Genomic DNA, 23,904 nt, shown 5'->3' with positions numbered 1-23,904 from the left:
TGTTACCTGCCTTCCTCTTTGCCCCCACCAGGCTGTGGAGTAGATCTACCCCCTGCTCTGAGCTTCTATTGCTCAGGCACTTTGAGAACTTGGGGTCTGGGGCTATGACAAATACTAACAGGAAGTCTCAAGGTGCATTTGTACTTGCTTTGCATCTGTTGTGGCTGCTTGATCAGATCTGCATTTTGATTTCACAAAAAGGCTTTTTAGCTTCATGTCAGTCACAGAAGGAAGCAGAAGTGGCACCACTATGCAGAATAAGGACAGCTGAGGGTGTAATATTGCTCCTGAGGAGGACTTCTTTTTCTGCCCAAAGAGAAATTTCAGTTTGCCTTGAAAGTGCATCGCCTGGAAAACAGGAAAAAACAAGTTGGCAAGCATTGTTCCACAAAAAAACATTTGAAATGTGTAAACCTCATCAAATTGTAATGTTCTGACCCTGCTTGCTTGGTTCCTATCATTGGGTAGAGTCATACGTTGCCATAGTCACTTGGATGTAGCTAGAATCCCTACCACTACCTTGAGAAGATCCACATGGATAACACAGTGGAGACAACTCTGATGTGGCAAGGAATCATATCACGATCCAGTGAGGTGTATCAGATGGAGTGTAAGACTTTGGGATGACTTGGGCTTCATTAACTGTTTAGCTGTGAAGTCGCCAGGTTTCTCCCGGCTGGTCTTCCTCTCATTTGCCCAGCTCACAAGGAAGGAAGCAACTCTACAATTCTATGAGCTGAGATGTGAAAAACTCCATGTATTCCATCCTGAGCCACATGAAAGTGTGAGAGTGGAAATGTGCTTTAAAAAGTAAGAAATCTGACCCACCTGGCTCCTCCTTAAGAGTCATTCTGAGATCCAGCTGTGCAGAAACAGCTGCCACCACTTTGGTTCTCAGAAAAATTGCATACTGTCCAAAACCTGCAGAAGGGCCATGGCTCCCTGGCAGAGGATGTGAGTTGCAATCAAATGCTTCCGAGCTCAATCCCTGGTGTCACCAGCTAATGCTAGGAGACCCTTGTCTGAAACCCTGCACAGCAACTGCCCCCCACTGTGGACAGTAGAAGGCAGCTTCCTCTGTGGAACCAGAAAAGCCATTTTTGTGCAAGAGAACCTCATGGACCCCATCAACTGCGAATGGTTGTATCCAATGATCCTCTTCCACTGATGGAAGACTTCCAGCAGCAGAAAGGGGAAGGAAGCAATCTTTAACTCTCCAATTTCTCGCCTGTCATATAGTTCCCTCCTGAAGTGTAGGCATTGTAGTTGCAATATTGCACCCCTTTACTGCAATGTTGCAGCAGCAATACTTTAGGAAAATACCGTATTTTTCGCCCCATAGGGCGCACCGCCCCATAGGACGCACCTAGGTTTTTTGGGGGGGAAATAAAGAAAAAAAATGTTATTTCCCCCCCAGGCGCAGGGCTGGCGCGGGGGAAGCCCGAGCTTCCCCCGACCCCAGCCCCCAGAACAGCCTGCTATCCGCAAGCCTAGGGAGCCCGGCGCGAAGTCGCGCCGGTCTCCCCAGGCTTGCGGAGAGGTGCGCGAAGCCCGGGTGCGCTCTTCAGCGCGTCCCAGGCTTCGGAATGCAGGCAGCTCCGCGCAGCCGTCAGGAGCCCGGCGCGACTTCGCGCCAGGCTCTGGACGGCTGCGCGGAGCTGGGCGAAGCCCGGGGCTGCAGGCACCTCCGCGCAGCCGTTGGGAGCCCAGTGCGACCTTGCGTCGGGCTCCCGAGGGCTGCGCAGAGCTTCCTGAAGCCTGGAGAGCAAGAGGGGTCGGTGCGCACCGACCCCTCTCACTCTCCAGGCTTCAGCGAAAGCCTGCATTAGCCCCATGGGACGCACACACATTTCCCCTTCATTTTTGGAGGGGGAAAAGTGCGTCCTATAGGGCGAAAAATACGGTAATTGAAACTTACATGGGGGTTATGTTCCAGGCCCCTGTGGGCATAAGCGAAAATTGCGTAAAGTGGGGAGCACCGCCTAAACATCCCATCTGCCGCTCTCTCCAATCCAGATCAAAAATTATGTATCCCAAAATATCCACAACTAGGATTGAAGCTCTGGAGCCGGCAGGAGGCTGGAGGATGCGCAGGAAAGTTGTTAGCCAAGGAGGCTGAACAGTGTAAACAAAGCCCTGTTGCGCCTCCAGTCGCTTCAGGGCTTCATCCACCCTCACTGTTGTCCTCTTCAGGCTCCAGGGAGGGTCTGCTTGCGAGCCATGAGGACATTTCCAGGTATGAATTGGATTATTTACTTATTTCCTGGCACTGCATGTAAACGCAGTTGCGCGCGAGTAGAACATGCATGGGGGGGGGGATGCCTTTATAAAGAATGCTCTGTTTCAAGATTTCTACATTTCACACGTCATTATTTTGAAATGAACTAATAACACATATGATTTACTTACACGGAAGCCAGAAGTACTGTCTAAAAGACAGCGAATTCGACAAGTGAAGCACCGAGTTAAAAAGGATGAAAAGTCTGATGGCGTACTGTTACCCTCCTGTGCTTTAAACATTTCATTAAGGATGAATTCTTCTCCTAAAAATTGTGAAATGAAAGTTACAATTCCAACAATGACAACAGATAAAACAGGCATACATCTGAGGAAGGGTGCGTCCGTGAGAGGGAGTGAGGGGAAAAGAGAGAGAGAACTCACATCCACACCACAATCATTTAAAGAACTTTGGGAACTAGTTTACCCCTCTTAGAACTACAATTCCCAGTGCACTTAAACTACAGTTCCCAGGATTCTTGGGGGCGGGGCTGCCTGTATTTTTACTGTAAGGTGGGAATCAGAGACTGAGATGGCAGGGAAGAGTAGCAGTGCACAGAGTAGAGGATGGGGGGTGAAGCAAAGCAAAATGGAAGCAGAGAGAGGGCAAAGCGTGACCAATGGCAAGTGGGTGAGTAAATGAGATAAGGAAAGATCTCCCAGCCTCCGCCCCATTTCTTCCTCTTTCCCGCCACACCATTCTACTTGTATTGACAGACTGTTAACCAAACATACCTGACTCCGTTGGCATATGTTGTCCAGAAATGAGTTGTGGCGGATTCATGGCCCAGTGTAGTTGTTTGCAGAAATCTTGCCGGTCATCCACATGAACGTAATCATATATATTTTGGTGCATTACATCAGTCTAAAATAGTAATATTTGATTACATTCATACTGTCTTTGGCATCTGATCACTCACATTTTTTTAAAATATAGCACAAATAAGTTTTGGGGTTTGTTTCTTTTTGGAAAGCTAATACCTTTTCTCATAGGAAAGAATCAGTCTACTCAAACCGACAGCATTTAAATTGCTATTATGGCCTGGAACAAGGGGCAACGAGGGGAGGTTTTGAGCCCAAAGGACAACAATTTGTGTGTAAGTGAGCCCAACACGGTGGGTAACTGAATGCTATTTGGGTGGACGTACTATAATCAGAGTTCCTTTAACATACAATACCATTTTGAGACTGTATACAGATTCGTCTTAGTGTATGCTTATAAAGGGATATGGAGTACTGGTGTGATTTTTAGAGTTTGTGACCCAAAAAATGGAGCAAAATGGAAGACTGAATACAAATACAGCAAAATATGTAAGACTCCACATATTTAATTTAATCCCCTTACCTGGTGAAATCCTAGATAATCCACAATTGTTGGTGATGCATAGAATATCATTCCATCAGCACTCACCACCAGAACAAAACCACTCAGTGACTATGGAAGAAGAAAAGCAAAGGAAGAAATGATGAAACAAAATGGCCAGAAATATATTTTACTTATTCATTACAGGTGTCATGTTTTTTCTTAAGCTGCCAAATAGTGAATATACACACATGGTAAATAATAAGGATTTTTTTGGGGGGGTGTAATATTATTACCAGTGCTTTTCTCCAGGGGAAAGCAGGGGTATGCATACCCCTAAACATTTTGTAAATCTTTGTACTTTTGTCCATTTACTGTATTTATTTTTCTCAATTTGAACTATAAAATGGTGATTTTCTTCAGTCAAAATGAGAGTACCCCTAAACATTTTTTTAAAGAAAAAAGCACTGATTATTACTATCATCATCATCATCATCATCATCATCATCATCATCACAGCCTTCCCCTCAAAGGAGACAAGGGTGATGAAACGTGATCTTTACAGAGAAGATGTCTTCATGCAGTTTTTAATATGTAACGCTGTATTGTTTTTAACACTTGATTGGAAGCCGCCCAGAGTGGCTGGGGAAACTCAGCCAGATGGGCGGGGTATAAATAAATAATAATAATAATTATTATTAATTATTATTATTATTTAAAATATATATCTAAATTACTTTAGTTCAGCAGGATGCTCTAATTATGGACTTTCCTTGAAAAATCTAGTTATAAATCACTGTGTGGTGTGGTACAACAAGCTGTATGATCCAGACCCTCTGGACTGGAAGCATTTCAGTGATCTTGATAATGCTTGTGCCTCCATATTTCATCAGGCTTTGGAGATCCTGGATGACATCAATGGCGTACAATATTCTATGACAAGAGCCAAGAAGATGCCAGAGCCATCAAGAAGCTTCTTGTTCAGCACTGAGCTGCTTCCCTCTTGATCCTTGTTTTCCAGAGTCTGCAATGTTTACCCTGCAGAGAAGCCCCTGCCTTCAGCCTCCACAAAGACTGTTCCTTTTGCATTCAACTGGTACTGTCTTTCTCCTGTAACCTCTTATAGGAAATATTATGTGCAGTGGTTCCTTTGGATTTTCTTCTAGAATGCAGATCAGCACTAAGGGCTCACCCACACTTCCACTTTCCCCATTGGGAAAACTCACTGTTTACCAGTTTTTCTCCAGATTGACATTTGCTGCAATTTTGCGCAAAAAAATATGGGGATCTGTGCCTAGAAAGAACGTGGCATGTGGAAAACCGGTCAGACGCATGTTTCCTAGGCATGGGTCAAGTGTGAACCAGCCCTAAGCATGCAAGCTCCCTGGAACTGCTATTTTAGAATCTTATGTTGCTCTGTAACTTGCCTCATGCATTGAATGGTCTGAAAAAATAAGAGGTAATACAGCCAAACTCTGATATAGTCAACTCTGGCCCTTTCCAGTTCCCAGATTGGGACTGATAATCCGGCTGCTAACTTGTACTGTATGATCAAAACTCTTATCAATGTGCTATGAATCCTATATTTGTTTTGTTAATAAGACAGCCTAGCTGGCTTCTAAAATGTTTTTAGAATCCTTTTAAAAAAATGATGTTTATAGTACCAAGGAGACTTTCAAATAAACAATGCTACTCTTTAGTCTATGAGAATAAATGACAGCATGTTGTATATCCACATGGATTCAATTACTGTACAGGCAAAATTTCTATTCTAGGATAAGCACTTGAAACAAATATGCACTGTAAACATTTGTTGATGATAAAATACAATGGGATTTTTTTAAGTCTCAAATTTTGCAGAAGGAACAGAATCATTTTTTTTCTCCCCTACCCCCCGAGAAAAAAAGGTACACGGCTTGAAAATGTACTCTGTTTTCTTTGCTCAACGTGTAGATCTAATTACATGGTCACAAAGTGCTACTTAACGAATAGTCCATCACAGTTCATATTAAGTTTAATGTTCAAAGTATTTGTCAGATTAAAGTTATCATTTTCTTGCAAGAAGCGTGTTTTAGAAACATTAATGCAGACAAATATTGTGAGGTAGCCCTAACCTCTCTTGGCAACAGCTTTTATAATAAAGAGTGTATTTTCTTCCAATGCTTTATCTGAAAGTCTGCCAAGAGCTACTTCAAAGACGTCTTGGTCAAGGTCACAGTTAGTAAAAGGTTTTTTGTTTTGTTTTTTTAAGTGAACTCCATAGCCACATTTATTTCTCTTACTATTGTTACTTGAAATAAATAAGAGTGGACTGTATTGCAATCTCCAGCAAGGAAGTTGCTATAGCTACCAAAGCATAAACCACCAAAGCCTTGAAACATGCCTTGCTTTGACATATTTTCAAGTCACGCAACATGGTACTACATTTTTAGACCCTGAACTTTTAGTTTATCTGGAACAGCTTCATTTATGAGCACATTGCCCTTTTTCTGCCCATTAGGGTGGGCCTATTTTCCAAATGGCTATTTTCAGAATTTGGAAACAGAACACACATCCCTGTTATTTCTTTCACAAGGATGTGGGCTTGTAAACATAGAGATGGGAAAGGCAGACAGGCTTAGAGAAATGGCCTTCCATTTGTACTAGGGCACACAGCAATGTGTGTGTTGGATCCATTTTACAGTGAGGAGAAAAGGGACTGAGCCCCTGTACAAGAGGTCAGTCAACAGGTATGGCAAGTAATGTGACTCAGGGGAGCTGAAAGATGCATGTTGTTTCAGCAGCTACCGCACCTCTTCTGAAGGCTTATATAGTGTGGTCTCACAGACCCTTCCCAGGACCAGCTGCAAGTATTTCATTTTGCCCTTGAGGAGTCCTTTACTCCCAATGACCGACTTAGTCATGAGTCGCTCTGTTCCTTTTCGGGCTTATGGTTCTTCACTAAGGGCTTGTTAACGGTTCTCTTTTGTAGCACTCTTTCCAGGCAGAGTAACCTGTACTTGTGCACTGACCATTCACCCTGGCAGTCAGCTCCACCGGATGGCAGCCCCAGCTGAAGCCACAAAAACTGCAAGATGACCTACATGCCAGTCACTCACCTGTTTTCCTGTGATGGGTAGGAATCTACTACAAACAGAAAGCTACATGCATCTTAGAAAAGCTGGATTTGTTTTTTTCTTTCGGGCCATAACTAACATAAGTAAATGTTGGCGATCGGGTTGGTAAAAATGTATGAGAGGTTGGTGCTTTAGCAGTCTTATTTGCCGCTCTGTATTTCAGAGGTTCAAGAAACACTGTCTATCACTCACCTCCAGTAAGAATCCGCCTTCTGGTATGGCAGGCTCCTTGAGCATGTCAACTTCCTTTATTTCATGACCTGCGTGCTTTTTCAAACACTTCTCCTGAACAGCTGTTGGAAAGGATGAATCAGTACATATTTAACATAAGTGGCAATGTTTAAAACAACAACAGCAACCGGAATTTTATTGTAAGAAACTAATAACTAATACTAATAACTAAAACTAATAATTAGTAACAAACTAATCCAAATTATCAGGGCGCGGGTGGCACTGTGGGTTAAACCACAGAGCCTAGGACTTGCCGATCAGAAGGTCGGCGGTTCGAATCCCCGCAATGACGGGGTGAGCTCCCGTTGCTCGGTCCCAGCTCCTGCCAACCTAGCAGTTCGAAAGCACATCAAAGTGCAAGTAGATAAATAGGTACCACTCCGGCAGGAAGGTAAACGGCGTTTCCATGTGCTGCTCCGGTTCACCAGAAGCGGCTTAGTCATGCTGGCCACATGACCCGGAAGCTGTACGCCGGCTCCCTCGGCCAATAAAGCGAGATGAGCACCGCAACCCCAGAGTCGGCCACGACTGGACCTAATGGTCAGGGGTCCCTTTACCTTTACCTTTATTCCAAATTACCAGTCCTCAATAGCCTGCAGGACCACAAACACCTGGTTCACAATGAGAAAGAGACAGCCTGCACATTGTGTTGGCAAGGCGACACAAGGCAGATGGGGATATGAGGCAGCCTGTCTTGTGTTCCCCTCATTGCAGTTCTCACGGTGCTCCTGGGGAGAGTGTCCTTCCCCTCGATGGCTCCCGTGGCTCCACCCTAAGCTCTGTGGCAGCTCCCATGACTGCAGCTGGTTGCTCAGCCAGACACGGGGCTGGCTCTTTTGACAGCTGTTGCACCCACAGCACCCACTGCATAAAGGGTTGTGGTGTCTAACAGTGTCAGGCTCAACAACGCCAGCAGTAATGCAGTGCCTTTTTCTCCCCCATGTAACTGTCTCCCCCTCTCCTTTTTTCCCCTTGGGAGAAGCTTCAAAAGTTTCTGTTCTTTGGTATTTCAGATGCACAGCCAGACATTTAGCAAAATACAACTTTCTCTTTTGAGACCCCTGGTCATTAGGTCCAGTCGTGACCGACTCTGGGGTTGCGGCGCTCATCTCACTTTACTGGCCGAGGGAGCCGGCGTACAGCTTCCGGGTCATGTGGCCGGCACGACTAAGCTGCTTCTGGCGAACCAGAGCAGCACACGGAAACGCCGTTTACCTTCCCGCCGGAGCGGTACCCATTTATTTACTTGCACTTTGACATGCTTTCGAACTGCTAGGTTGGCAGGAGCAAGGACCGAGCAACGGGAGCTCACCCCGTCGCGGGGATTCAACCGCCGACCTTCTGATCGGCAAGCCCTAGGCTCTGTGGTTTAACCCACAGCGCCACCCGCGTCCCTCTCTTTTGAATACCTGCCCCTTAAAATAAGCCAAAATTGCTCTCCCATTTGAGCTTTATGTTTCGACGAGGAGGTACCATCTTCCAATAAGCAACTCCAAGCGTTTTGCAGGTTGCGTGATCAGAGCTTGCCAATGTATCTTCCCTGGATGTGAGCAACTGCTGGGCACTCAGCCACCTCCGCAATTGAAAACTCCACCCTCTCCTTCCTTCCCCTCCTCCCCAACAGAGCTGCGTGTTTTTTTGTTTTGTTTTTTTCCAGAAACACCAGGGGGAAAACATGCCTTTGGTATAAAAGAATTGCGCTGAGTAACCAAGGCTTTGCTGTCACGCTATGAGAACAGACTGTCAATCTTTCCATGCAACTGACAGTGGCCTGGCTCTTGTTTAAGCCCTTGCGTGCGAGCAGAGAGCCCACATTCCCCCAAGAAATGCTTCATAACAACAGCTGTTAAATATTGATGACGCCTGGCTCGCTCCGAGTGCTCTTCGTGAAGGTTAAGCCTTCATGTAATGGAACCTAATTCTGTATTTTTGTCTGCTAATAATAAAACCCAAGTAATGGACTTTTAAAACAAGATAATAATGCATTAGAGGAAGAGAGGAAACCAGCAAATTAAAATAATCTCTCTTTCAAGTAAAGTTTTTCATTGCAGAATGGAAGAAAGCTTAAGCTAGTACAGTAGTTGTGTTTGCCGGGATTTTCTGTAAGCAGAATATGTAAAGCTCTATAACCCGAGGAATAGTAAGAATGGGTATAGAATTATGCCTGCAACACAATAAAAATTATGAAAAATCGTATTCTGCTGTGCTGCCTCTAGCTTCACTTTCAAAGGGCCCAGTGGGTTAATAAATATGCAAACAGATTAAAAAAAAAAAAGCTTTTTCTGCCTAAAAGGAAATTGTGTGTGAAGCTCAGTATGCTGAAAGGAGATATGCACATAGCTGTAACATGTCAAAATAGTTTGACGTATACTGAAAGCATTGCTACTCCTCACTTGCAAATTACAGTTCCACGCAGGGTAGTTTCCCTTAACTCTCATGGGAACAGACAACTTGCATACATGAACACTTAACTGACAGTGTAACCCACAGTGGCTTAGAAACATTTCTAAGACAAGAAAGTCATTTAAATGTGCAGGAAATAAAGATGTTCCAAGTGTTAAACACAAATACGAGGGCTAAACCTGCAATGAGAAGCATTTATACACGGAGCGCTTGATTCAGGATAGTAGATCTGGGACCCAAATGGTTTTTTCAGTGCTGAAAGATTCAAGTAGGCCTTTATCGCTAAAAATACATTAGAACAATGTATTTAGCCATCACATGAACTGACCTGGCGATGCCTGTCTTTAGCCATTGAATCCAGATAAAGGGCTGGCCACATAGTTTAAGTGCAGGAGGATTGCAAGTTGTATTATTGGATCTCAAAATCTTTATTATTATTCATTATGACTTATTAAATTTGTATACTACCCTTCCTCCATAGATCTCAGGGCGGTTCACAACATAAACATACAAGATAAAAAAACAAAGAAATACATAATAAAAACTTCACTGCTTAGCCAGCGGCCAACTCCAAATCATACAAAAGAACAATTAAAGCAAGTAGACTGCTCAATATATAATTAATTAAGCAAATTAATTAAGCATAACCTATTGCAATATCCAACATATTTCACAACTACAACAATAGTGACACCAATAATGCTAATAATAAACAATATTCTACTCATTTGCAATTCAACTCAGCCTTTATATTATTTATCCATTTCAATTCTTTTTGTTAAACCTATTGTACATTTATCACCCGAAGGTCTCCAAGCAACTTACAGCAATACACACATAATCACTCAAACACACAAGTACCATAAGGGAAGAAAAAAGAGGGGGACATATAACACATTAACATAACATTTATGGGGGGGAAACAAAAGCAACACACCTGCCATTCTATTTTGCACCCATCAAGATACGTCTCCTCCCTGGACTCAACAGAGACTCATTTTGCATGTGAATGTCATTTCTGAAGACTGGTTCTATACCTGCTGATTGTAAATTCTGGATATATGGCATTGCTGACTCTGTTATAGTACTGCAGTTTGGAAATTGAACTATGAATCTGGATAGTCCCGTTTTATATTCAACCTTTGCCCTGAGGCTTAGGGAAGCCATTCTGTTGCAATACTCCATTTGCAATATGGAAAAAATAATATTGACCTGTCTTACATGACGTATGATGCTACCTTATCTCTTGGTCCATCTAGCCAAGGGCTGCTCAATCTCCCCGGGTGAAATACTTTTAACAAAGTTACACTTGGGAAAACTCCGTCAAGGCAAATCTTCATTCCTCTGAGCAGGTAATCAACACTATAAAATGCTATAAATTCTGTCAATCATCTGGTGAGCAGATGTGTGTTCACAAGCACACAGGAAGTGTGGAAGATGCTTGAGTCGATGGCTTTGTTTTCAGTATAATGCTCTAAATTTTCCAAACACAGATTTTAATTTCCATTGAACCCCACTGTCTATACATATGTTTATCACTCAATGTATAAAAATGCTAGCCAGAATGATATAAACAGGAGGAGAATTATACAAAATACTCAGGAGCTACCGGAAAATAATAGGAATTTTGTAAACTAGATTATTAATCTTTCCCTTAGAAATTTTCCACTCGTGACTGACCCGGAAGGTCAGGTTTATAGCCAAAGACATTTTGTCTTAGCCAGGAAGAAGGCAGAGGCAGTAGCTCATTTACACACTGCAAATCTACCATGGATCAGACCTCTATTCCTCAGATCAAAAGATCAGTTTCATAACCACATTGTTTTTTTTGAGGTTGCAACTGAGTCTGCCACAGTCACGCAATCCCTAGCTCCAAATTGTTTTAACTCTTCATCTATAGAAAAAATAATAAATCTGTATCAACGTAATACCAGGAATCATATATACCCCAAGAAGCCATACAAATAACATACATGGAAGAAGTATTACACTATTTAGTTAATAATGATGATAATAATGATAATAATGATAATAATGATAATAATAATAATAATAATAATAATAATAATAATAATGCCTTCGTTCAGACCTTTCCTTCTCTAGTAAAACAACATAGCTGCACATAAGTTACCAGTATCAACAATACCATGTACCGGTAAATTAAAAACAGAATGTTTTTAAACATGAGAAATATCATGTTTAATATCAATATAACATGTAACATAATTATAACAGGACAACAATAATGAGTTGCGAATTACCAAGACCTTGCAAGCATAGTGCATGATGCTTGCACAATCACATTTCTTCGTAAACTGAACAGACAAAACAGTTAAATGAAGCACATTTGTTGCTGTGATCAATCAATCTATCATCTATCTATCTATCTATCATCTATCTATCTATCTATCTATCTATCTATCTATCTATCTATCTATCATCTCTCTCTCTCTCTATCATCTATCTATCTATCTATCTATCTATCTATCTATCTATCTATCATCTATCTATCTATCTATCTATCATCTATCTATCTATCTATCTATCTATCTATCTATCTATCTATCATCTATCTATCTATCTCTATATCTATCTGTCTATCTGGTCATGTCCATCTTTCCTTGGTGTCAACTCTGGCAGACACTACCAGTTCTGAGGCTGCATCTCTTGATGTCCTAGGCAGGTTGGGTATATCTCTGGACTCAACCCTCTATGAGGAAGAGATGTCTTTTGGGATTTTCACATCAGCTTTCAAAGAATGTAGCCTTTTAAGAAGGCAACGACTAGATCAAGCACTGGGTGGGCATTATCTGGTCGCAAGTGCCTATGACACTTTCAGCTTTATTATTTAATAAATGTGTGTGCCACTTTTCAAGCAAAAGTAGTTCCCAAAGAAGTTTACAGGGTCTGCTCAGAAAGAGCCCTGAAGGATATGGCTAAGAATTTCCACACAACTGTATATTTAAAGCCCAGTCGCATCAAGCACACAACAGGCAAGTGAAAACTCAAATCAGAACTCATGTCTCTGACCGCAACTCCTTCTCTTTTGCTTCTGCTTTTCAGCTTACAAAGCGGGGTTTTCCCTATGGAGAATTTGTTAGTGGTAGACCATTTGTAGCAATTGGAGAAAGATTCAAGGAGTGAGAAGGAGTGAACAGCGATTTCCCGCGCTTGCCTACCTCTCTCTTAATGTTGCTGCTGCTATACAGGTTTGCAAACCCCAAACATATGGACAATATAAATACATTTACACATGCCATTAACCATCTGGGTATCTATGCATCTCACTGGGGCCTCCAGATGTGCAGTTTGTCTACACTCTATGTGCTGCCAAAAACATTGGTGCACATGTATCAAACATGCCTGCCACATGAAGTATGGAACCACTCTCGTCACAGCAATGAAAATGAGTGCAATAAGGGCAGGTTCAAAGTACCAGCATCCGGTTTTGTGGTCGTACACAACCACCAAGTGTAAGCCATCACTTAAAAAATTAAAAAGTTTGGGCTGTATTCTCAGAACGTTGCCAAGAAAGAAGTAACTGCTGCATTATCAATCTCAAAACCTTTATTTACACATATAAACAAAATTCTGAAAAGTTTGGTACAATAAAATCACTCAGCAGAGTTGCTGCATTATCATCCCCTTTGAATAAGGGTCACGGGAGGCGGGGTATTGTTAAATGGGCATGGTTAAGAGGATGGGACTACAGCAACAGTGCCTACAAGATTGGCACTGTTTTTAGTTACACCATTGTTCTGTTATTGAGCGTGCCAAGCAACAAAAAGCCTTGCACTTTCTTGGTGCCCCTGAAGTGGGAAAGGTGGGCTGCACCTTGAGATGCCAGAAGTTTCAGGTGGTGCTAAATGCTGCAGCCAGACTGTTGGTGGGGGCAGGCTGACTTCTGCCAGAACATTACTGCAACGGCTGCCCATATGCTACTGTGCCAAGCGCAAGGTTCTTGCGTTACTTTAAAAGGTCCTTAGCAACTGGGTTCTAGCATGCCTTAAGGACGGCTTTCTTCCTTATATGCCTGCCAGATACCTGAGGCCTTTGGGGAAGTCACTGTTCACCAGCTTCCATGGTTCAGACACAGGCCTGAATCCACCAGGAGCCATGGGTTCGGTACTGTGGGCCCAATTCTGACAGACTCCCCTCCCGGCTCCTTTCCTGTTGAAACTCCCTTGCTTGGTGAAGATCTTTTTATTTTGACAGACATTCTAAGTAAGTTTTCTTGTTATATGATCATTTTTTACTGATTTTATTTTTATTATAGCTGTTGTAAGCTGACTGTGCACACCACATAAAAGGGATAGAAATTATTGAAATAAATAGATAGACAGAAGTAGTTCACTTTTCATGAAAATGCCAGAAAGATTTCCTTTGCTTCTGGAAGGTGATTTTAAACACACAAGGCTTTTAAAGAATTATTATTTCTAATGAACTGAACTATTTTCCTTTTAGAAATTACTCTGAAGTATTTGCATTTAATAACCTTGCCTGATACCTTGTTTTGACATTAGGAGCAACTGCAGGGAGGACATCTAGTGGTGATTATACAGCTCTGCATAAAAACCTCATTAGCAATACAGTGGTACCTCAGGTTAAGTACTTAATTCGTTCCGGAGGTCTGTTCTTAACCTGAAACTGTTCTTAACCTGAAGCACCACTTTAGCTAATGGGGCCTCCTGCTGCTGCCACGCCGCCGGAGCACAATTTCTGTTCTCATCCTGAAGCAAAGTTCTTAACCTGAGGTAATATTTCTGGGTTAGAGGAGTCTGTAACCTGAAGCATATGTAACCTGAAGCGTATGTAACCCGAGGTACCACTGTACAGCATTGGGCAGTATTCAGAGTGCTATAATCTCTCTCCCAACGAAGTGTTTTCCAAAAAGACACCGGCATAAAAATGCAAATACTTCAAAAATTAGTTTTATGAAACTTTTCATCCACACTATTTACACCTAGAGCGCTTCAAGTTCCACTTCTTCAAAGAAGTAGTAACTTTCTTACTATTCACATAGAGCAAATATTCCTTGGGTCAGTGGTTTCCAACCAGGGTGCCGTGACACCCTGGCGTGCCTTGAATGGTGGTCAGAGGTGATGCGGGCAACACTGCTCTCCGTTTTTCCTTCCTTCCCTCCCTCCTCTGATGCCCACTTGTGTGTCTGCCTCCCAAAGGCTTGCGTGCTGTTGGTTGCAGCAGCCCTGGCTACAAGCTCCCCAGGTGAATGGTGCCTATGGGGCTGGTCAGGGGGTGCTGGTTACCAGCAGCCAAGGTAACCTCAGGCTAAGCAAGCAAGCGGGTGAGAAAGCCCAGCCAGCCTTTGCTGTTGGGAATGGACAGGCAAGTCCCAGGCCCCTGTGGGGCAGGCAGGAAGGCAGCTCAGAGACCAGCAGTGGCTGCCCGGAGGATTCTCAAGGAGAAGAGGCTGAGGAAACACTCCACAAGGGAGGCTATTCGAAAAAGGGTGAGGGGCTGCCTGCTCTACAAGCAAGGGGTGACATACCTGGGCTCCTGAGCCCCACAGGGGAGCCACAGAAAGAATGTAGTTGGTCAAGGGAGCCGTGGACTCAAAAAGGTTGAAAACTACTGCCTTACGTCACTGGTAGGCAATCTGTGTCCTGGGGGCTATATGTGGCCCCCAAGCCAAAAATAAATAAATGGAAAAGAATGAATGGATGATAGATTAGCAAGGAGAGAGATGGGGTTTGGGGAGAGAGAAAGAGAATGAAAATATGATGGGTGGATGAAGGGGGCTGCTCTCTGACACCGGTATGTGTCCCCCAACCACTCTTCCCGCACAATTAATGCAGTCTTTGAACCCCAAAATATTGCCAACCCTCATTAGGCAAAGTGGGACAGCTGCACGGGGAGAGCAGCCCTCGTTGTCCCCCCTGGGTCACCTAAGCTATCCAGCTGCCCTCCTAGATGATGGAGGACGTTGACCCATCCTCAGTGGAATTACAATTTCTTCCCCTCAAACACCCACCCACAATTGTGGGAATTTTACGATTAAAGGAGGCATGGTTTTTACACTGCTTGACTGTAGTAAAACTTCTAAGCGGACTGCAAGAAATAGGAAAATTATCAATAAGAACTTAAAATTATTTAAATGTTTAAAAATAATTAAAAGTAAAAAGAGACTAATATGCACTGATGTCAACATGTTTGGAGTGGCCCATCTAAAAATGTAAACAGGCAGGGAGTCCCAGTCTGTAGGTACCACCGCAATAACTAACAACTGCAGATTAACAAACCAGTTCCATAGACTGAAACTGTCAAGTGGGCACATAAACTGACCTGAACTTGTTAAGGGCTTTGCACACTGATATTAATGCCTTGAACTTGGCCTGGTAACAAATCAAACCCGTGCAGATCTCTGAGCAAATGTGCCTTACTCCAGGCAGCAACTGTGCCGCAATATTCTGCACTAATATTCTGCACTAATTGCAGTTTCCAGATCAAGTGCAAGTGATTATTCTCAAGGTACTCAAGGATACGCAGTAGCAGCAACTCGTTTTGTTGCTGTTAAAAAGTGTGGCACTTACTTGCAACAACTTCATGGTGAGTACCTATTTTTCTAGGGGGGAAAGCACTGCATATAGATATTAAATAGCTCTGGGGATAAAATAGTGCTCTGTAGCACCTCAAACGGAGTTTGGATCTATTATAACTTTACTCCAGCTTAATTTACACTGGCTTGTTTTGCATTCGTTTCTTGTGCATCAGATTGCTTCCCTAATAATTATTAAATTCTCAAGGATGAAAATATGACAACACATTTATGCTGTGTAAGGTGCCCCCCCCATCAAATGTGGCATGTAAAACACACTTCATCTCAACATGTATACTTAAAGAAGAGAATAAAGTTAAAGCATATTGGTTTCTCTTTTCATTTGTTGAGGGGGGAAGTTATGTTTTTGCAACTAATATATCACATTCAACCAGCTTAAGTTTCATTGTCTTGATTTTGTCCCTAACATAACATTTCTTCTCAGTACACCAAACAATAAGGGCTCATTAATCTATTCTCTCATTTTCTTGAAGAGGTCTTCAACTGAACTTTACCAAAAAAATAAAGAAATTCTGAGGCAACGTGCAGGACACGCTTCATGTTTTGCTCATGTGTAAATTGCCATTCTGAAAACCTGTTACCAGATCATGAAACTCTGGAAAATTATCTTTAAAATGATATAGAACACCTTAAGTATATAGTAGGCCTGCAACGCACATGGGGTTACATTCCAGGGATCAAGCTTAAAGCCAAAATTATCTTTCCTGGAACTCCCTCCATCTCCACCCCCTTTCAATTATTTTAATTCCCCTCCCCCAATGTGTAAAGCTAAATGCGCACAAGTTAAATGTGCATGAGTTGCAGGCATTCTGTATATGAAAATGAAAATTGTGTCTGTAGCATGATATTTTCATGGAATTTACCAAACACACAAAAAGCAAAAAATGTTTAAAAAATTATCACAAACCTTTAACTCGGCCCCACTAACTTAATCAGGTGATTAATCAACCACCTAATGTTTTAAGCCCTAGTATCTAGTAATAGATTCTGCCATGTATGAAAAGAGAAGGTAAAGGTAAAGGGACCCCTGACAGTTAAGTCCAGTCGTGAATTGTCTACTCTGCAGACAGTTTTTCCGGGTCATGTGGCCAGCATGACTAAGCCGCTTCTGGCACAATGAAATACCAAAACCAGAGCAGTGCACGAAAATGCCGTTTACCTTCCTGCCAGAGCGGTACCTATTTATCTACTTGCACTTTCTGGTGTGCTTTCGAACTACTACGTTGGCAGGAGCTGGGACCGAGCAACAGGAGCTCACCCCGTCTCAGGGATTCAAACCACTGAGCTTCTGATTGGCAAGCCCAAGGGGCTCAGTGGTTTAGACCACAGCGCCACCCGCGTCCCCATGAAGAGAGAAAACTTTAACCAAAAACCCTCCCTTCCTTCCATTCTGCAACCAATCTTTTCTCTTCATGAGGGGACCTCAGAAGAAAAGACTAGGGCTAGCTAAGACTTCCTCCCTAGCAGCAGTGAGAGGAGTCTGCCATTGGCCAAGTGCACAGTTTGGTACCAGTTTGGGACCAAGGTATTTGAGGAACACCTTCTTCCACATGAATCTGCTCACCTGTTGAGATCAGCAATGGAAGTTCTGCGCAATGTTCAGAAGCTGCCAAGAGGTTCAGCTAGTGCTGAAGTGAAACAGGGTTTTCTCGAAGGTGACACCTAGGAATTGCAATCCTCTCCCCCAGGACACCCATCAGGACCTCATTTTACAGACATTCTGAAGTTCAGCGAAAATGGTTTTGTTTGGAGTAGGGTTTTTTTTTTTAAAAAAATTCAGGTTTGCTGCTTCGCTTCTGCTGTTTTGGTTTTTCCTGCCAAGTTTAGATTTATCATTTTATATGCATGTTAATTTTATATGCATGTTAATTTTGAAGACTTTTGGTGAAAACGCCATATAACCATATAAACATAAAGAGATGAATTGGCCGCTAGGTAGAGAAGGTAAGGTAACAGGGAGGCACTGCTGTTCATCCCCACTTCTGTGCATTATTATCTGTTTATCCCAAAACAGTTGCTGTCTCAGATCAGTCCTGATTTTAATTAATAGATATATACATGCACCTTAACAAGAATTCTGGAAATACACCTGCCAGGACACGAACCTTTAAAAATTAAATTGCATTGGCAAAGGATTGAGGATTGAGGATGAGATAGCCAGTACTATTGGTTGGAAAGGTGAATGATCTTGGATGGTTAAGGAATAATGATCTTGGATGCAGTTTGTAATGATTCAATGGAGCATCCTCTAATTGTTTACTCCAGTTGTACATAACTGATACTATTTTGTAGGCAGCAGGAGATAATTTTGTGCATGGCAACATTGCACATATTGTTGTAATTACGTAAGCCTGACGTGTAAGGTTTCTACACATAAGTCAACAATGGCATACTTCAACTTCTATTGAAAATATTTTCAGATGGTGAAACACCAGACACTTTGTTAACAAAATATTCTAAATTGTTTCTAAATCTGCAAGATGCCTCATCATGCACATCAATGAACATTTGATTTAAATTATACAGTGCGCCAAAACGTAGCTCATTCCAACATTCAAGACAGTAAAGTTCTGTTTGTTCTGAAACAAAATCGTTGGCTTATTTTTTAATTGCTTATGGAGAACTATAGTCTGCCCCTGTATGTGCTATCACCAGCTCTTGCTAATAGATTGCAGGTGGAATGGGGAGTTGTACAGTTTATTGGGTTTAGAAAATCCTGTTGGCACCCTTGCCTATGCTTGTCAAATGCTGAGGACATCAACCACCAACCACCTCCATGAGTATACAATCACTGGACCTTAATAAAGGCCCAAGCAGAAGACACCAAGGAAAAAAGAAGAAAACAAAGAAGGGAGATGACAACAAAAAAGAAAGAAAAGGAGAAAAGGAAGCAGAAATATGAAGAGAGAGAGAGAGAGAAGAAGAAAAAGAAACAATAAAGAAATATAAAAGGACCTCTGATTTTCCATCTGCTAGTTACATAAAAAGGGGGGAAATATTTCTAACATTCAGTCCATGGTAATATCCATCTTCTCCACTTTCTGTTAAACAATATTTCTTTTACGTAAATGTGTCTCGAATTCATTCCCACTCAAGTCCAAGAGGGATTCCCAAATTGTTGTTGTTGTTGGTAAATGTCAACTGTGCTTTTTGTTTAATATCAACTTTAACTCCATTAATTCCCACCACTATTCCTCCATACTGAGTACTAGTAAATTCTTTTGTCCATTTCCATGTTAAAATCTCTCTACTGTGATCACATATTGGAATAATATTCCACAATTCTTTTCTTGTTATATATCCCTTAGTTTATGCCCAGTTCCATAATTCAAATTCCATTTCCTTTCATGCTTCCATTCCCTGTACTCTTTAACATAGTACAGTGGTACCTCGCAAGACGAATGCCTCGCAAGACGAAAAACGCGCAAGACGAAAGAGTTTTCCGTTTTTTGAGTCGTTCCGCAAGACAAATTTCCCTATGGGCTTGCTTCGCAAGATGAAACGTCTTGCGAGTTCTTGCGAGTTTGTTTCCTTTTTCTTAAAGCTGCTAAGCCGTTAATAGCAGCTAAGCCGCTAAGCCGTTAATAGCCGCTAAGCCGCTAATAGCCGTGCTTCGCAAGACGAAAAAACCGCAAGACGAAGAGACTCGCGGAACGGATTAATTTCGTCTTGCGAGGCACCACTGTATTCCGATCTCCTCCTCTAGGACTATCCACTTATGTTTCTTCCATTCTTTTTCCATACATATTAGTAGCATCATTCTATGAATTAGCTCCAAATCGTATGCAGAATACTTTTTCTCTGCTAGAACTGAAGAAAGGCCAGGACGGAAGTTTTTCCAAAGCCTTTTTTTTCTCTCTCAACATCATCGATATGATTAATGTCAGATCCAGATGACCATTTATGGTTTTATCTTCCCCTTCTCCTCCACGCCTCTGTATGAAAGGCATTGCCATTTCACCAGCTGCTTTCTCCAATTTTGCTGTTTCATCCTCCAGTCCTGCCACGTTTTCATCAATTTTGTCTGAAGCCTCTAAGTAATCTCCAGTTCCATTTTCCATTTCATCTCTCTCTGACTCATTTTCTTTCCCCCTTTCATCAAACATTAATTCAATCATTTTTAGTTGTTCAGCCATCAACTATTGAACAATACCAACAGTCAATGGAAGATCCAAAGGTACATTTGCCACACTGGATGCAGACAAAGAAATATCTCTTAAGCTATATTTTTCCTTCCCCAAAAATGTGTAAGAAAGAGAGGGTGCAGACCTTATACTCACAACGGGTTCTTACGTAGTGTTTGGGTAAGATGTTGGTTCCTCAGCTCACCACCTTGTTTTAGCCCCTGACTAAGCCCCCAGGCGCAGACAGCAGAAAACGGCCTTGATCAGAGAATTTGAGGTCTTTATCTCAGAGCGCTTTGATAATCAGACGTTCAGTCTGATTACCATTAATCACATAATTGTCCAGGACCTTCCCAATAAATTTCACCTTATGCTTCTCCCCCAACTATCCCATCCCCTGCCATTTCTCCTTACTCTGGTCATGTTAACTTTGTTGGACTACAACTCCCATCATCCCTAGCTACCAGGACCAGTGGTCAGAGATTATAGGGGTTGGAGTCTAACAACATCTGGGGACCCAGGTTTAAGAAAGGCTGAACTAGCTCCATGGCTGTTGATTCATCACTATCTGACAAGAACTGTGTAACTCTAAAAGGCCTTTGGTCTAGGGTACCCAGGACCAGCCCAAGACAATTTGGCACCTGAGGCGAACCTCAAAATGGTGCCCTCCTGCCAGGGAAGAAGGTGTGAGGGAACATCTGCATCAGAAACGAAGGAGGAATAAAGCTCTACATTGGGAACAAGGGTGGGAGGAGACCATTAGTGGCTCCTATTTGCCAAGTGGTGGCACTGGATGGGAGCAGCCAAGGAGGCAGCAGATCCAACCTCCAAGGAACACGCTGCAGCCATTGTGGCTTCTGCTGCCTGAAGAAGTTGCCTCCCCTTTCCTCATGGGTGGGCCGGCCCTGAGGACAGCTATTAGGATGTGTGCATGTGTACATGCTGCTGCTTGTTTTGTTTGCAATACGGTTTTTAAATCTGGTTTTTAAGCAAATGTATTAGTTAACTGTGAGGTTTTTTAAATTTGAATTATGCTTATCTTGTTTTCCGATATAATTTTGTAACAGGTTGTAAGGCACTTTTGTCTAAAAGTTCTCAAAAAGCAACTTAGAAATGTGAATATTAATATAAAAACCAAACAAACCTGTGTGTGTTCTGTGCTTCTTCAAACAGACACACACACACACACACACACACACACACTCCATACCGCAGGTTGTGGCTCACATTATCAAGCGCTCTCACTTATAAACTTTAATAAGAGGACACAAACATATATAGCACTTCCAAGTATTCAAAGCACTTCACATTCATGTTATAGCAGTGTGATCTCTACAGGAACCTTTTAGTACGGGGCACGATGATCCCTCTGTCCACACTGCACGGCATTTATAAAAAATCTGCCCAGTTTCAGTTGTGCACGTTGTTATTCAGCAGCCACAGATTATCAAATCTCAGCATAATAATATGAAATATGCATGACCTGCAGCATGCAGCCACTTTGCTCTTCCTTTCGTGCAAGTGGCAAAGCAAGCCAGGAAACCTCAGTAACCAGAACTTCCTGTTATGTCTGAACCAGAAACTGTGGTTAATGTCTTCTAAACAAGCTAAAATTGAGAGGCAAACTTTAAACCACGGTTTCATACTTAGGACTTGTTTGAAAGCTATTCATCGTCGTTCCCCAATTCCGATGCGGCAGGAAGTTAACTGCAGCTCCCAGCCTTGTTTGCAGCGTGTGAGAGCCTGTAGTCACGCATATCGTGGCTTATTACCTACTTATTTAACCCAGATTTCATTGTTCAGATGTAGCTAGCCTTGTACAATGCAATGCTATGCACATCTAATCAGAAGTATGAATTCAGTAGTATTAAACACACTCTATACAAAGAATTCCTCCATGACACTGGAAGCTACAGCCCAGGATAGCTGATAGGATGATGGACAGGGCAGAGGGCAAGGCAGCGAACATCTGGCTGAGCGAAGGGTAGGCAAAGCCAAAGGTCACAAGAAGCAAAGCCTTACAGGCCTGGGCATCCCATTTCTGGGGGTGTCACAGCAAATGCTCCAAAAACGTAAACAAGCATACATCATCATCATCATCATCATCCTACATTTTTATTTATACCCTGCCCTTCCCGGTTCAGAAACCAGGGTCTGGGTGCCTAACAACAAATTTAAAACACTTAATTATAAAAGCAGCATAAAATACGGTATAAAAACATGAATAACAATAAAAATCAAAAATCAATTAGATAATCCCCAGGGATAGCTGGCTGAATTGGTCCTACTTGGGCCAGCGAGGAGGCCAAGGGAGAATTAGCTGTGGGGTCTCAGAGCAGGTGATCTTCATAAAGGGGGGGGGGAGGGAAGAGAAGCGAAATAAAAGATCAGGCTGAATTCAAACTGAAAGCCAGGTGGAATAGCTCTGTCTTACAGGCCCTGCGGAAGGAAGTTAAATCCTGCAGGGCCCTGGTCTCATGGGACAGAGCGTTCCACCAGGTTGGAGCCACCACTGATAAGGCCCTGGCCCTGGTGGAGGATAGTCTGACTTCCTTAGGGCCTGGGACCTGTAAACTATGGTTATTCATGGACCTTAAGGTCCTCTGCGGGGCAGACCAGGAGAGGCGATTCCATAGATACAAGGGCCCTAAGCCGCTAGCATCATGGAGCAGGTCCACTCTTCCTGGTAGAGATCTGGGTAGACATGGTCTCTGAGAACTTGTGCAATATTCCCTCAGACACCAAGGAAAGATTATTACGATCTGAAGCCTTACCTTGAAAGAAGCTTTTGACTCTAAGGTAACTGACGCTGAGACGCAAGACGGAGAGTTTGTCCAGTTTAGCTATTATGTCCGGTGGGAAAGGCAGGAGACTGGCCAGGTGATCTAACTCAGCATTCAAGCGATCTCTGTGTCTTTTTGAAGGGTTAGACTTCCCATTCGCATGCGTGGGCCTCCTGTTCGGGGAGAGAATGCCCTATGAAAAATCCACCGTCTTAAGCTCACTGGCAATGACAGCTGCCAGTATCCGCTCTCTAATACCGAAACAGAAGGAAATGTTGGCATCCTTGAAAAACGATTAATATATAATGTGTAAATTAGGGGGTCATACACAAACGGCTTGGAGTGCCAGTTCTCTCAACCCAAACATTTCCACAGAAAAATCACCAACTTTGAAAGCTGCTTAACTGGCAAAAATTCTCCCCGCTACCTTTATGTGTACCATCATCTCCAACTTCTTGTGTCACCAAATCCTTTCACAAACCCCTACACTGCTCCCAGTCCCCAGTTTCTGTAGCTTCCAACACTTATTCCATATCAAGTGATCCATTTCTTTACCTTGTGTATTCGAATTTTCTTAATATTTTGTACGCTTGTTGAATGATCAAAACTAAGTTTAAATCTAAAATTTTAATTTTTTTATCTCATCCTGTTTTTGAGTTATCAGGGTTTGAATTTTTTTTTAAAAATGACAATTTTGGCCTTGCCAGACTACACAACAACCTTAAAAACTCAGCCCAGAATTTCAAAACTAAATATACTGATCTCTTCAGAACTTCATGGGCTTTAATATGACAGGTCACATGATGTGCTTACTTTAAATTTTAAAGTTAAGTTACAAAATTTAAGATTTTAAAAAGTGATTTAAAAAAATGATTAAAAATTTCCAAAATTTTTATTGATTATTTAATATTTCTAAGAACTACCCTCAAAATTTCATCTTGGGATCTCAATGGGATCACATTCAAAAAAATATTTTGAATATACATGTCTGCTTTATTGGGTTCTGTTTAGGATAAATGGGTCTTCTTGGAGTAAAATATAACAGAATAAACAAGACATCAAACTACAGTATCAGTTACTTCAGGCATTT

At 42.3% G+C, this 23,904-nt stretch overlaps 1 protein-coding gene across 1 annotated transcript in view; it reads right to left on the bottom strand.

Annotated features, from left to right (window-relative positions):
• AHRR (aryl hydrocarbon receptor repressor) overlaps positions 1 to 23,904 on the bottom strand; it is a 46,496-nt gene that overhangs the window by 8,261 nt on the left and 14,331 nt on the right. Inside the window, exons 3-8 of the mRNA XM_053363020.1 lie at positions 22,806 to 22,987; positions 6,889 to 6,989; positions 3,623 to 3,712; positions 3,013 to 3,142; positions 2,410 to 2,543; positions 149 to 348 (exon numbers count right to left, since the gene is read on the bottom strand). Of these exons, the coding sequence (XP_053218995.1) occupies positions 149 to 348; positions 2,410 to 2,543; positions 3,013 to 3,142; positions 3,623 to 3,712; positions 6,889 to 6,989; positions 22,806 to 22,987 (837 nt within the window). The remainder of the gene's footprint in view (positions 1 to 148; positions 349 to 2,409; positions 2,544 to 3,012; positions 3,143 to 3,622; positions 3,713 to 6,888; positions 6,990 to 22,805; positions 22,988 to 23,904) is intronic.

The sequence above is a fragment of the Podarcis raffonei genome, chromosome 13 (genome assembly GCF_027172205.1).
Source record: "Podarcis raffonei isolate rPodRaf1 chromosome 13, rPodRaf1.pri, whole genome shotgun sequence".
In the NCBI taxonomy this organism is placed as follows: Eukaryota; Metazoa; Chordata; class Lepidosauria; order Squamata; family Lacertidae; genus Podarcis; species Podarcis raffonei.
The sequence above is the reverse complement of the archived record's forward strand: the minus strand, read 5'-3'. Positions and strand labels throughout refer to the sequence as shown.